Here is a 14459-nt window from a genome sequence, read left to right as displayed (position 1 = left end):
ATATATATACCCTTGTATTCTAGACAACAATAGAGCCTTGGACTTTTCTAACCAAATTACAATAATATACTTTGGAAGGGTATAGTGTAGAATATAGCATTATACTCTCATAGGTATCTCCATTAATCACGTTATGTTTTAAGCAATTTTTAGACCCCTTCATACCCAAAACCACATGAATTTTTTGGTGCAAAGTTTATATATTCACCACATTCGTTTTATTTTTATTTTTTTCAGTTTCCGTTTGTAACCACGGATCCTTGGAATAAACGTATATGGCATGACTAAAAAAATTAAAAGACACGATATACCTAGCATTTGTATTCAAGCATTTTAATCTTTTGTGAAATTTTACACAACCTGCTAATAGACGCAATTAATTATTTTTCAAATTTTATTAAAAAAACATACAAAGAAATCACAAATATAAACCTGTTGGCTAGAAGTGTTAACGGTACCAATTAGGTAATTCTAGTAAGTATTACTATGCTCTGTGTTTTAATGTTGATCAACAAAATGGTGGCCGCACAAATTAGCTAGTACCTATTAATTAGCCGTTGTATCAAAATATTAAAGACAGAAAAGATAACTTTTTAATACTGAACAAATAGCTACCATTGCATTAGAACACCTTTTTAAAAAGTAATAAAATGCGAACCAAGCATAACCATCAAATAAGCTTACAACTTACTCTTTACTGTGTAATAATTTTATTTAGCGTTTTGCACAGATATAATTCAATATAAAATGTAATGGAAATAAAAAATGCACACATATAGTGTTAGATAATATACATAATTTTATCTTTTGTTTTAATAAAAGGTGTATAAAAAAATAATTAGTTTTATTTTGCGTCGCATTCCATTAAACATTTTTTCGTTAAACTAAGAATAGACGGACCCCCTCCCCTCCTTGTTTAAAATTACGTAAGAATCTAAAGGCAAAACTTAGTATACGTTTGGTTTGTATCAATGTTTATTTTTCAAATTAACAATTTTTTTTTTACTTACAAACGTACTAATAATTTTTATTTTTGGTAGTAATAAACTTTGGTTTTAATTATTCATTTTTACTTACATAAGATTTTCAGTCCAGGGGCTCAAAATCCACTCGGAAATGATGACAATGTTTTGTTACACAGACTTAGAAATACTTGCTTTAGCAAAAAACTGAGCTTGAGCTTTTTTTTTCGCCTAATCTTCATTTAAAAAACTTTTATAATAGGTTTATACCTATACTACTACCTAATGAGTACGAATAACGAGAGTTGTTTACGCAAACAAGTGACGACTAAAACCACAAGCGGGGAGTTCCCGCGGAAGGCGCAGAGGGAGTGGCGTGGGTCCGTTGCCATGGAAATAAACGTTTTGGCTCGCGCGTTTGCTCGCGTTTTTTCAAAGTATAATTTTAAGTTTTGCGTATTTCTGTTATCTTACGTAAGAACTATCGAGACTCCCTCCCTCCCCCTTGTAAGAAAAAAATAGGACATGGTTGGACCCCTTCCCCTACATAAACTTACGTAATAAATGGCACAACAGATCTGCAGCACAGCAGCACTACAGCTCTGCAGCACAGCAGCACTGCAGCACAGCAGCACTGCAGCACAGCAGCATAGCAGCAAATCAGCACAGCAGCACTGTAGCTCTGCAGCTCTGCAGCACAGCAGTACAGCAGAATAGCAGCACTGTAGCACTGCAGCACAGCAGCACTGTAGCACTGCAGCGCAGCAGCACTGCAGCACTGCAGCTCAATAGCACAGTAGCACAGCAGCACTGCGGCTCTGCAGCACGGCAACACAGCAGCACTGCCAGCAGAGCAGCACAGCAGCACCGCATCACTAAAGCACCGCATCACTGCAGCACCGCACCGATTCCGCAATTGTCGCCTGGATTTTGGTCTAAGTAATAAATCTAATAAATATATTTCATACTTGTTTCTCTCAGGATTCATGACGTTTATTGTTGACGCACATGTATTTTTACGCGTTTTCATTAATACTATTTCTTTTATTTCTAAGTCTGCACAAAATTGCTAGTTCTTTCAATACATCGTCTCGAGAGTTTATTGATAAAGAAGATTGGCTTGCAAATATAGTATTCTTACTCTTACAATAACATAAATTTCTTTTAGTTGAAATAAGCAAGCTTTCGTCTCGATTTTTTAATATACTACGCAGTTTCTGGTCAGGTAAAATAATAAACTCTACATCTGAATCGCATTTCTTAAGTACTTTCGCAATTTTAGGTTGATCAGTCCTATAATCACTGGAAGTAGAAGAATTAAATAGTCTTGCTCTCATTATTTCTCGCTTGTGCTCGAGTTAACACACACACGCACTATCTTACTATTCATTTCTTTTAACTCGTCTGATGTTATAATTATCCTAGATAAGGCGTCTGCCACCATATTATCTCTACCACTAACATACTCTACTTTAAAGTCATACTCCTCTGATAAAAGTCTAAACTTTGTCAAACGACTAGATGGATTAGTCATATTAAATAAGTATAACAACGGTTTGTGATCGGTTCGAATAACAAAACTTTTGCCACACAAATAAGGTATAAAATATTTAATCGACCATACAATGGCTAATAGCTCCTTTTCAATTGTCGCATAATTCAATTCAGCTTTATTCAAACCCGGACTCGTGAATGCAGTTACCATTGCATTACTATGCAATGGTAACTGCGTAACGCTACCTATAGAAATTCGTTTTTTTGATGAAAAAATCTGGATAATCCAATACAGGTGGATTAGAAAGTAATTTTTAAGGCGCTCAAATGCGTTGTTACATTCCGGTGTCCATTCGAATTTAACATTTTTTCGACATAATTTATTTAATGGTAAATCTATTTCACTAAAGTTACGAATATATTTACGGTAATAATTACTAAATGCAATAAAGCGCTTGACGTCATCCGCACATTCCAGTGTCGGGTAACGTTCAATTACGCGAATCTTTTCAGGATCCGGTAACATGCCTTATGCATTATTTTAAATTTACTTTTCGTAGTCTGGAAAATACATAAATAGTCATTAGGTTTTTTATTATGTTCGATTAAGTTTCTACCGAATATTATTAAATCGTCCATATAAACAATACATTTTTCATAGTTTAGGCCTGACATTGCTATAGTCATTAATCTACTAAAAGCTGAAGGGCTGATTTATAATCTCATAGGTATATGACACAATCTTTTGGGGTATATGACACAATCATAATTAACGTGTGTAGGTAAATATTTTATTACTTCACATCGCGGTCCGATTGTTAAATTATGATGATAGTAATGCATTGGTAAAGATACCTCATTTTGACCTACTCTTAAAGATAATACATCTGTATTATAATCTATGATACCTTTATTTATTTTTAAAAAATTTTGACCTAATTTACCCTATCCGTTTACATGGACCTATAGCTTTACAAGGTAAATTCCTAAATACGTAGAAATTATGATTAAAATTAAATCCTTCCCATTTTAATGTCAATAGACAAAACCTTCGGATTTTAAACTACCACCTATGCCATTTATACTAAATTCACTTTTATGTAAAGTTACGTTAGTTAAGGCTCCATCCGATACTTGAGGAGCAAAATATTATACCAGAACACCAGTTTGGATTTCGCGCGCACCATGGGATCATAGAACAGATACACCGAGTGGCTTCTACGGTCCGCCAAGCATCGGAACGAAAAGAATACTGTTCTGCTGTATTCCTCGACGTGCAACAAGCTCTCGACCGTGTGTGGCATAAGGGTCTCGAATGCAAAGCAAAACTTTGCTTTCCCAACACTACTTATATGCTCTTAAGATCCTACTTACAGGACCGCATGTTCCAAGTAAAAACAGAAGGTTCAATGTCACCTATTTGTGACATTAAAGCTGGGGTTCCCCAGGGATCTGTACTCGGTCCAGTATTGTATACAGTTTTTACAGCCGACTTACCCACTTCCAGTAACGTCTTAATTGCTACCTACGCAGATGACACGGCAATACTATCTTGCCGTAGGGATCCCTGCATACCATCGGAAAAACTCCAAAGGCACCTAGAAAAGGTTGGATCATGGTTGAGGAAATGGAGAATTAAAGCAAGTGCTGCAAAATCTACCCACGTTACTTTTACATTAAAAAGAGGTCACTGTCCACCAGCGACACTTGATCGAACTGTCCTACCTCAGAATACTACAGTTAAATACCTAGGGATGCACCTTGACAAGAGTATTACCTGGAAGGGCCACATAAAGGCCAAAAGAGATCAGGCATACTTTAAGCTACAAAACCTGTACTGCCTAATTGGAAGACAGTCCTCACTCAGTTTAGAAAACAAACTGTTGATCTATAAATGTATTATAAAACCAGTATGGATGTATGGAATTGAACTATGGGGATCGGCTAGCAACTCCAATATTGAGATTCTTCAACAGTTTCAAAATAAAGCCTTAAAAACTTTAAGTAATAAACTGTAAGTAATTGGTTTATACAAAATAAAGAAATACACAGATACTTGGAAATACCTACAATCAAGGAGGTTGATATTTTCTGTAAAGCGTACAAATATAATTTAGACCGGCACGAAAACCAACTGGCTAGAACTCTGATGGATACCGATAATAGTATATTTCGACTTAAGAGATCAAGACTAGCTTCCTTTTGAAGTTAAATTAATGAGGGACAACACATCGTAGGATGTGCTGATTCCGAAAAGTCCAAGAAAAAGTTCAACAGATTTAATTAAAGCTAAGGGGCTGATTGCAAATAGATGGAAGGTTAAAAAACATCTGTGCTCTTAAAAAAGTATCTAATTAAAATGGCGTCGCAAATGACATGGACATATGGACATGGGATTTGATAAATAAATTACTAACAGAAAACGAAAAACATGGATGCTTGTGGGATCCATACAGTGAAACTTATAAAAATCCTTAGAGATAATGCATATGTAGACATCACAGATTAAGTATTAGTTACTACGTAAGTAGACATTGAAAATGATAAATGTAATTTAATTTTCCACTCCTGTTAAAAAGCACGGAATTTATAGCAAATGTAAGCCAGCCTTATCATCGCAAATCGTGGATCACAATCGCGGATCGCAATCGTGGTCGGTTCGAAGTTCCATTGAGTGTCGTGCGGGGTTTGAACAAAAATTTTACCCTCTTGTTTCGCATTTGTTATTATTATTTGTACTTTTGAAGGTATGAAGGACGTTTTGAATAACGATAGCGCCTGGGGCCGTGAAAATAACGATAGCGCCTGGAGCCGTGAAAATAAAGATAGCGTCTGGGGCCGTGAAAATAATGATAGCGCCTGGGGCTGTGAAAATAACGATAGCGCCTGGGGCCGTGAAAATAACGATAGCGCCTGGGGCCGTGAAAATAACGATGCGCTATTTATAACGATGCGCTATTTATAACGATGCGCTATTTATAACGATGCGCTATTTATAACGATGCGCTATTTATAACGATGCGCTATTTATAACGATGCGCTATTTATAACGATGCGCGATTTATAACGGTGCGCTATTTATAACGATGCGTTATTTAGATGCGCTATTTATAACGATGCGTTATTTAGATGCGCTATTTATAACGATGCGCTATTTATAACGATGCGCTATTTATAACGATGCGTTATTTATAACGATGCGCTATTTATAACGATGCGCTATTTATAACGATAACGCTATTTATAACGATGCGCTATTTATAACGATGCGTTATTTATAACGATGCGTTATTTATAACGATGCGTTATTTATAACGATGCGCTATTTATAACGATGCGCTATTTATAACGATGCGCTATTTATAACGATGCGCGATTTATAACGGTGCGCTATTTATAACGATGCGTTATTTAGATGCGCTATTTATAACGATGCGTTATTTAGATGCGCTATTTATAACGATGCGCTATTTATAACGATGCGCTATTTATAACGATGCGCTATTTATAACGATAACGCTATTTATAACGATGCGCTATTTATAACGATGCGCTATTTATAACGATGCGTTATTTATAACGAAGCGTTATTTATAACGATAGCGCTATTTATAACGATGCGCTATTTATAACGATGCGCTATTTATAACGATGCGCGATTTATAACGGTGCGCTATTTATAACGATGCGTTATTTAGATGCGCTATTTATAACGATGCGCTATTTATAACGATACCGCTATTTATAACGATACCGCTATTTCTAACGATGCGCTATTTATAATGATGCGCTATTTAGATGCGCTATTTATAACGATGCGCGATTTATAACGATGCGCGATGTATAACTATAGCGCTATTTATAACGACGCGCGATTTATAACGATGCGCTATTTATAACGATGCGCTATTTATAACGATGCGCTATTTATAACAATGCGCTATTTATAACGATGCGCTATTTAGATGAGCTATTTATAACGATGCGCAATTTATAATGATGCGCTATTTATAACCTCAAAGCGATGTTTTGCCACCTTCTATTACAAGTGGCAGTGGGCTGGTCATCTGTGTCGCAGGACCGATGGCCGTTGGAGTAGACGGGTCCTAGAGTGGAGACCGCGTCTTGGCAAACGCAGTGTGGGACGTCCTCCGGCCCGTTGGACCGACGATCTACGTAAGATTGCCGGTGTAGGCTGGATGAGGATTGCGGAAGACCGGGATGCTTGGCGCGAACTTGGGGAGGCCTATGTCCAGCAGTGGACTGCGATAGGCTGAAGTGATATTACAAATAATTCCAAATTCTTACTGACACTTTTAAATTTAACAACTGCTTTTATGACACCTACGGGTTTAATTCTCACACCATTATATGCAATGCTGTTCGTTAGACTGCGGTCGACACATCATGTGTCATGTCATGGTGAGTCAACACATCGGGAGACTGAACTGACGAAATTAACAAATTATTAAAATATGTATTTGCAGGCTGGAACGGGGGGTCTTTATCGTTCCACATAAGGCCCGTAGTCGTCGTGAGCGATCACGTCACCGATCGCGGTGTTATAGATGACGTCCGTCACTGCTCGCGATCACATCGCGCACACTGTTTGGCTGGGGACATATATTAATTACATGAGCTATTTTTCAATCAGTTTAGACTCATAGGTGAGATTTAGTGAGATTTGCCTGGAAAATATTTTAAACCAAATTCATTTTTATTATTCGGGAAGATAAGAAACCATTCAGGTATACTATAATTAAACTAAATTAAATAAAATTCAAAGAAAAAAAGATAGAAACCCCACTTTTTTAAATTTTTTACTTAATCCATGGAGACTTGTGTACTTTTTCGTGTAATATTTTATATTTTTTGAAGTTGAGGTGGAATTTTCTATTACCCTCCCCCCTCAGTTTAAAAGGGATTCCCCTCATTCTGAGCTCACGTAATTAATGGATGTCCCCTCGTGTGCGGGGATCGAACCCGCAACCGCCAGCGCAACAGTCCCAAACCAGTGCTGCAACCGTTTCGCGAACGCGTCGTGAAATTAAATATTTATCTTATAATATTTAATTCTGCTATTACAACTCTACTACAAGTGATAACAATATTATGTAGGTGACGCTGGTATTTATGGATACCACATTTGTTTTTGTTTATTTAATGGCTATTGAGGTTGAGTTTTCTTAGGATGTATTAATATTGAAATAAAAACGGTTTAAATTATACCTTTATAACTGTTAGCTATAGCTGGTCTTTGTTAAATTAAAACTATTAGCTATTAAGTTAAAACCTTTACTGGTCTTAAATTATCTGTGATAATCTGTGACTTTATTTTGTCTGACACTAGTTTGACATTAATCTAGGGATGTGCAAATGACAAAAATATATCGAAATATGTCGTATCGATATGTTAAAAGTATATCGATGCTTACTGAGAAAAAAATCTATATTACTATTTAACGACTTTTTATTACAAATTGAAATTAACTAATTAACTAATTATATTCTTTATTGCACTTAAAAAAAAAAACAAGTTAAAATCATATTTACGAAGAAATTTGGCAAGGGCAAACTTATCTCTAGAAGAACTACTACTAACTACAAGAATTGTTCAAATATTTGAACATGAAAAAAATTAGTCACATTTGGCAATTATATTAATTTTATTTGTTGTAAAATACGCATTAAGTATAATCATTACAATTAAGACTTGAGTATTGATATTACAGTGAAGAATTATTATTACAGTTATCATAATTTAAGCAAAAATTATTTTTACAATTAAGTAAAGCTTCTTTTTCAGATAAGCAGCCAAATTAATTGTATTTCCGGATGTCTTGTACTTTTTACCACATACATTAGATGATGCGTGTTCCACACAGCAGACATTTTTAAATAAACAAATATTATTAAATAAAAACATACAAGCTACACCGGATAATGTCACTTGCCACCATTGAACCAAAGAGCCATTACACATACATACAGATGTACTGTCTGTACGTGTACACACACAGGTTTCATAGGTAATCAACACTATTAGTCTACTATGTACTTACCATATTACGTCCATGCTAGGATCAAGTAAGCATACTTCATCCTAGCGTCCATGGTACTCACAAGTACTAAAGAAACTACCCACAGACATGTTTTTTGGTTGAGTTCACAAAGTACAGAGGGATATAGACTCTTCTAATATTAAAACTCGCGAGCTCTGTTTTATATTCATTTACACATTAGAAGGGCAAAAATATTACATGAATGAGTGAAATACTAACTCGTTTAAATATTTAATAAAGTTCTTAAAAAATATTTCAAATTCGATATTCAAAAATAAGTGTCGATAATCGATATTTCGAAATTTAAAAGTATCACCGATATTTATCGATTATTTTTCGAAAAAATATCGATGTTTCAATATCGATATTTATTATTTGTTGCGCTTCCCTAGATTATTCTTTTACATTATTACTATTTACTATGCTCTGTGCATTATTTTTACAACTTGATCTATGTTTTTACAATCATTTCTTTGAATCATTTATCTTATAATATTTATCCTACTCTATGATCATTTACAAAGAGACCAAAGAGTATAATCATTTAGCTTGCGTTAGCTGACGAGTCTGCATCGTCAAGTTGTTCGTGTTTTTTGTTCTTTTAATTTAGTAGTGTTATGTTTCAGTGTTTTGTGATGGTTGGTTGTATTAACAATTTAACTCAGGTAAGTTTCTGTTTTTATAGTTTTTTAATTTAATGTTTAGATAATTTAAAATGCTTTAGACCGGACCTCCCGATTCTCTCAAATACTTTTGGTATATATTATGAAGAATAGGCAAATTTTACTTTACACCTCAATTGTTCAAAAACCTTTTTCTTTAATTCCCCAACCCTCCCTAAGCCAGCACCAACATACATTTCTATCAATATCTAACAATATTTCTATCTCTATAAATCACGTGTCTGTCCTAGTATAATGTTTAAATGTCTAACATATAACATAAATGATTTAACTTAAGTTTGTTCAGTATGTAAATATTAAATCAGAATTTAAAGATCATTAGTGGGGAAGTAATTGATTATTTCATTATTATATTGTAGATTTTAGTTTAACTTTGTTTGTGTTGTTTTAGGTTGAGGTTTGATAAAAGTCTAACCATTTTACCTGTTATCAAAATTTAACCAAGACTGTCATCTTAAATTTCTTTTATTTCTTGAACCTACAAGACATTACTGAAATCAATTTTGCTTCACTTGGAAGACAATCCGTTAAAACAAATTAGTCAAAAAATATACAAATAAACAACCTAAAATGGTTTGCGATAAATGTGAAAAGAAACTTGGTCGTGTCATAACACCAGATCCGTGGAAATCAGGAGCACGGAACACCGTTGAATCTGGTGGCAGAAAAATTGGTGAAAATAAAGCGCTTACAGCTAAGAAGGGAAGATATAACCCATACACATCGAAGTTCCACGAATGCAAGTATGTCTTGAAACTCATTTTATTGTACTAATATTTAGAATAATACTGGTGTAGTGCTTGAATGTTCCAATACACCAGTGTCTGCATGTTCGATTCTTGGTCTGGGTGGATTTGTGTTTGAACAAATAAACTCTTGTAGGTCTCACCAACTTGCCTAGGAAAGCATTTAAAAATTGATCTTGGTTATTATCATGTATACTATAGAAATAAGAATAGGATAGGAATTGTTACTCATAGTTGAAAATATACCTGCCACTCTAAAAGAAATCTGTTGTTATTCTTATTGTTTAGTTAAATTAATAGTTTCCCTTTATATAATCCATATGAAATCACTAGACAACCACTAATAAAATATAAAAAAAAAATCTATTTTTAAATACTAAAAAAAATTGATAACAATGTGTCTGCATACCTGCATACACTATTGTTTGTATAAAAAAAAGGTGTTAACTGTACTATATCCTGTTATTACCTGCACATACTATTGTAAGATATACCTTTGGCAAACTCAAAAATGTATAAACTTTTCACTGTCTACATCAAACCTCATTCTTGTTTGTATATTTGTATACAAAGAATTTTTTGATTTATAAAATGTTCTTAGAACTTTTATTATATCGAAAACATAAAAATGAATGAATTGATCACTTCTCCAATATGTTCCTGAGGGTGGTCTTTTTTTATTTTTGTGAAACCATTGCTTTCAAACAATATGGGATAAACAAAAATTCAGTTATTCTTTTTCAAAGGTATATCTTATCAATAAAAGGTAATAAAAACTTATATTACTGGGCCTTTAGTTTTAGAATATTTTTTTCTTAGAACCTTAACTGTTTACTATTATTACCTCATATTTATAAAGTTACTGCCCACCCAACATACATTATCCTGCTTTGCGAACTGACAAAAGCCTTAAAGTTAAAATAATAATCATTACATTATCTGAAATTTTTTCCAATCTCCTAATTCAATTAAGTTTATGATCTACTATACCGGGTGATTTTGAAAGCGTTTTGGAAACGAAAATTTTGAATTATTTATCAATAACAGAAGCTATATATAACGTTAATTTAAAAATATATGTAATTTTTTTTTCATCAAAGTCGATATTCATATCGTTTACAGACAAAAAGTGAGAACCAGTAGTAGCGCTACACGGTAGGTAAATTCTAAAAATAGAAATACTATACGTTTTAATATTGCGTCACAAAATCGTATTAGCCAATAAAAACAAAGCTACCGCGTTGCGCCGGAGTCGACCAATGACGGCTCACCTGTAATCGTCGGCGTCCCGCGTCCCTGGCTTTCAGTCGGTCAGTAATACCATAGCGGTACATGTGTAAATAAGGTCAAGGACGTTTAAATTATTATTCGCCGGAGTTTGAAGATGTTCTTGAGTACTTCGAGCGCGATCCCCGGCGGAGGACAAGGATGGCAGCAAGAGAATTCGATGTTAGCCAAAACTTCGTATCGAAGATATTACGTACACAAGGATTACATCCGTATCATTTTCGTAAGGCTCACGTAATAAACAACGCACCGGCAAGAATCGCCTTTTGCCAGTGGTTGTTAAATAATACAAACGACAACATACTCTGGACGGACGAGTCACTGTTTACTCAAGTGGGACTATACAATGTGCACAATGAGCATTACTCGGCTCTAATTAACCCCTACTTGATACGAGAAAACCATCACCAGGTTCGTTTCAGTGTGAACGTGTAGGCCGGTATTATTAACGACCAATTAATAGGGCCTATTTTTATTGAAGGTCATCTAACCGGCAACTCGTACTTAGAGATGTTAAGGAGAATAATATCTGAGTTAGTAGACGATGTGCCGTTAGCTTACTCGAGAGGTATGTACTACCAAGACGACGGCCGTCCCGCTCATTACGCGAGTGTAGTGCGTGCGTACCTGGACAATGAGTTTAGTGATAGGTGGATAGGTCGAGGAGGGCCTGTGTCTTGGCCACCTGGAAGTCTGGACTTAACGCCCTTGGATTTTTTCTTGTGGTCGGAAATAAAAAATTATACACGTCAATATGAAAGCTGTGATGATTTAAGCATTGCGATAGTGGACGCTTTTGATGAAGTGATAAGTGATAAAGACACATTAAGAAAATTAAAAGAATTGTATTAAACGTGTACGTTTGTGTATTGAACGCAGCGGACTCCATTTTGAGCAGTTGTTTCGATACAGAGAAGTGTAATTAGTGTAAATAAACTGTTAATAGGTACGTATGTAAGTTAATTATTCTGTAGATAGCTCCGATTTTTTAAATACGCCAGAAATTTATACCTACAGTCCGTTTATAAATTTATTTGTTCTGAAAAGAACAATCGTCGTTAATAATCGAAAAGAAGTTTAAATAAAATAGGTATTTCTGACGGTCCTAAGCCCGTGTAAAGTATGAAGGACAAACGAGTCTATCTACGTAAGTACTCGCTAGCTCGCGCCTATAGGTATACTTTTATCAACCGAAACGCGCACGGACGTGTTTCATTCATATAAAATAATGAATGAATGATCAGTGCCTTACTACTTTCCAAGTCGATCGAGTAAAAATGAATATTAAAATTGAAACTTTTTTTTAATCAACATTACAATTGATTTATCAATTTTTATAGGTACTATAGATGATTCCAAAGTAAAATATTTCGTTTCCAAAACGGTTATAAAATCACCGTGTAGTTCCATTTAATAACGTTACACCCGAACGTGAGATATTTCGATAAAAACATCATCCTGTCATATCCTACTCCTGGGCATAGGCCTGTTTCCCCATATAGGAGAAGGGTCAGAGCTTAATCCACCACGCTGCTAAAAAGCGGGTTGTCAGATATACTTCCTACTTATGAGTAACAATCTCCATCAAGTGTCCACGATAACAACCGAAACCGGCTTAAAGTGCTCTTCGAGGCACAGTGGGGAGACATACAAGGACAGCACAAACAGACTACAGCAAACATCTGTATGGCCAATACAAATGTTGCGCGAAAGCATTGACAAAAACATATATTTATCACATACTTTGGAAATGCAGTTAGTAGATACTGTAAGGTTGTCTACTTTCTCTTATGCACACAATAAATTGAGTTCTCTTCTATAAAAATAGCAGTTATTAAATGTTTTATTTTTCATATTTTAACGAGAGATGTGTTGAGTTTTTTTTTCATAATACCTATTTATTTTTATAATTTTGTTGTTGTCTTAAACTTTTGACTGATAATGTATTTATTTGTACCTGAGAAAGATTACTAATAGCTTATAAATAGTAAAGTAAAATGAATATAATACATATTATGTTACAAATTTTTTTATCACCTTTTTTTTTCAGGATATGTCGCACAAAAGTCCACCAAATGGGTTCACATTACTGCCAAGCCTGTGCCTACAAGAAAGGTATCTGTGCTATGTGCGGTAAGAAAATATTGGACACGGCAAACTATAGACAGTCTTCTACATAGTTGTAAAATATTATAATAATATTATTGATTAAGTTATTCGATAAGTTTAGTGTAAATATTTGTGCAATGTTGCATTGGTTTTTGTACTTATAAGAGTTATAGTATTTGTTTAAATATTACTTTTTCCATATAATTGTTATGTAATGTACGTTCTAGTACAAACTAGTACAATAAATACAGACAAGAGATACTCAAAATTTATTTAATAAACAATTTAATACATTGGAAACTGGATTTAAGTCATTATTATGTAGATGTTATAATTTTTTTTTACAGTAACATACTACATGTTTTATGTGCATCTAGTAAGTAAAACAAAGTTAAATGTAATACAAGAATGTATGACATTTAATTTAAAGTTTTTAATTTTTCAATTACTTTACAGTAGTTTTTAAATTGTTTGCCATTGTTAAAACATTTGTTATATCGACCATATCTCCAGAAGAGAAATTTGGTAGTCATAATGTTTCTATGAAAACAATAATTAATACTTCTGCTTTTCAAAGTTAAATAGAGATTTAAATTTCATAAAATTGTTAAAATTGTTATCTGATTGTAATATGTTAAATACAAATAAGTGTATAATGTGTATATAGTGTACATAATTGTTTTATAAATAAACTTTTTAAAGAATATAAAGTGTTTAAATTTTAAAGAAGACCTCTAATAATTTTAAGCATCTGTAACTCAGTTCTGAGCACATTAATTTAGTTTTACAAAAATAATAATCAGCTATAACGAGTTTTAAATTTTTCATATAATAATTTTAAGTAAAAATAATTTGTAAGTTTTATTACAGCAATTAGCAGTATTTAACGTTAATTTTGTAATGAATTATATATATATATATAACCTACATTTCTACTGGTCGTATAATTTTGTGATAACTATCCTGAAATTATATATTTATTTTTGTTATACTGTTCATATAATTCTTGTTACAAGTTATAAAATATCATTACTATACTATTTTATAAATACTGATTGCATAATCTTGAATAAATATTAAAACGATTATCATGATATTAATTATTACCCACCTTAT

The 14459-nt window shown here is 33.7% G+C and overlaps 1 protein-coding gene across 1 annotated transcript; it reads left to right on the top strand.

Moving 5' to 3' along the window:
• Nucleotides 1-8896: 8896 nt before the first annotated feature.
• LOC123667560 (cysteine-rich PDZ-binding protein) lies at nucleotides 8897-14049 on the top strand. The gene is made up of 3 exons (XM_045601443.1): nucleotides 8897-9183; nucleotides 9593-9944; nucleotides 13285-14049. The coding sequence occupies exons 2-3, from the start codon at nucleotides 9772-9774 to the stop codon at nucleotides 13412-13414; spliced, it is 303 nt and encodes a 100-aa protein (XP_045457399.1). The 5' UTR covers nucleotides 8897-9183; nucleotides 9593-9771; the 3' UTR covers nucleotides 13415-14049.
• The last annotated feature ends 410 nt before the right edge of the window (nucleotides 14050-14459 follow it).

Source organism: Melitaea cinxia, chromosome 28, assembly GCF_905220565.1.
Source record: "Melitaea cinxia chromosome 28, ilMelCinx1.1, whole genome shotgun sequence".
Classification (NCBI taxonomy): Eukaryota; Metazoa; Arthropoda; class Insecta; order Lepidoptera; family Nymphalidae; genus Melitaea; species Melitaea cinxia.
Note: the sequence above shows the minus strand (reverse complement) of the source record. Positions and strands in the feature narration are given on the sequence as shown.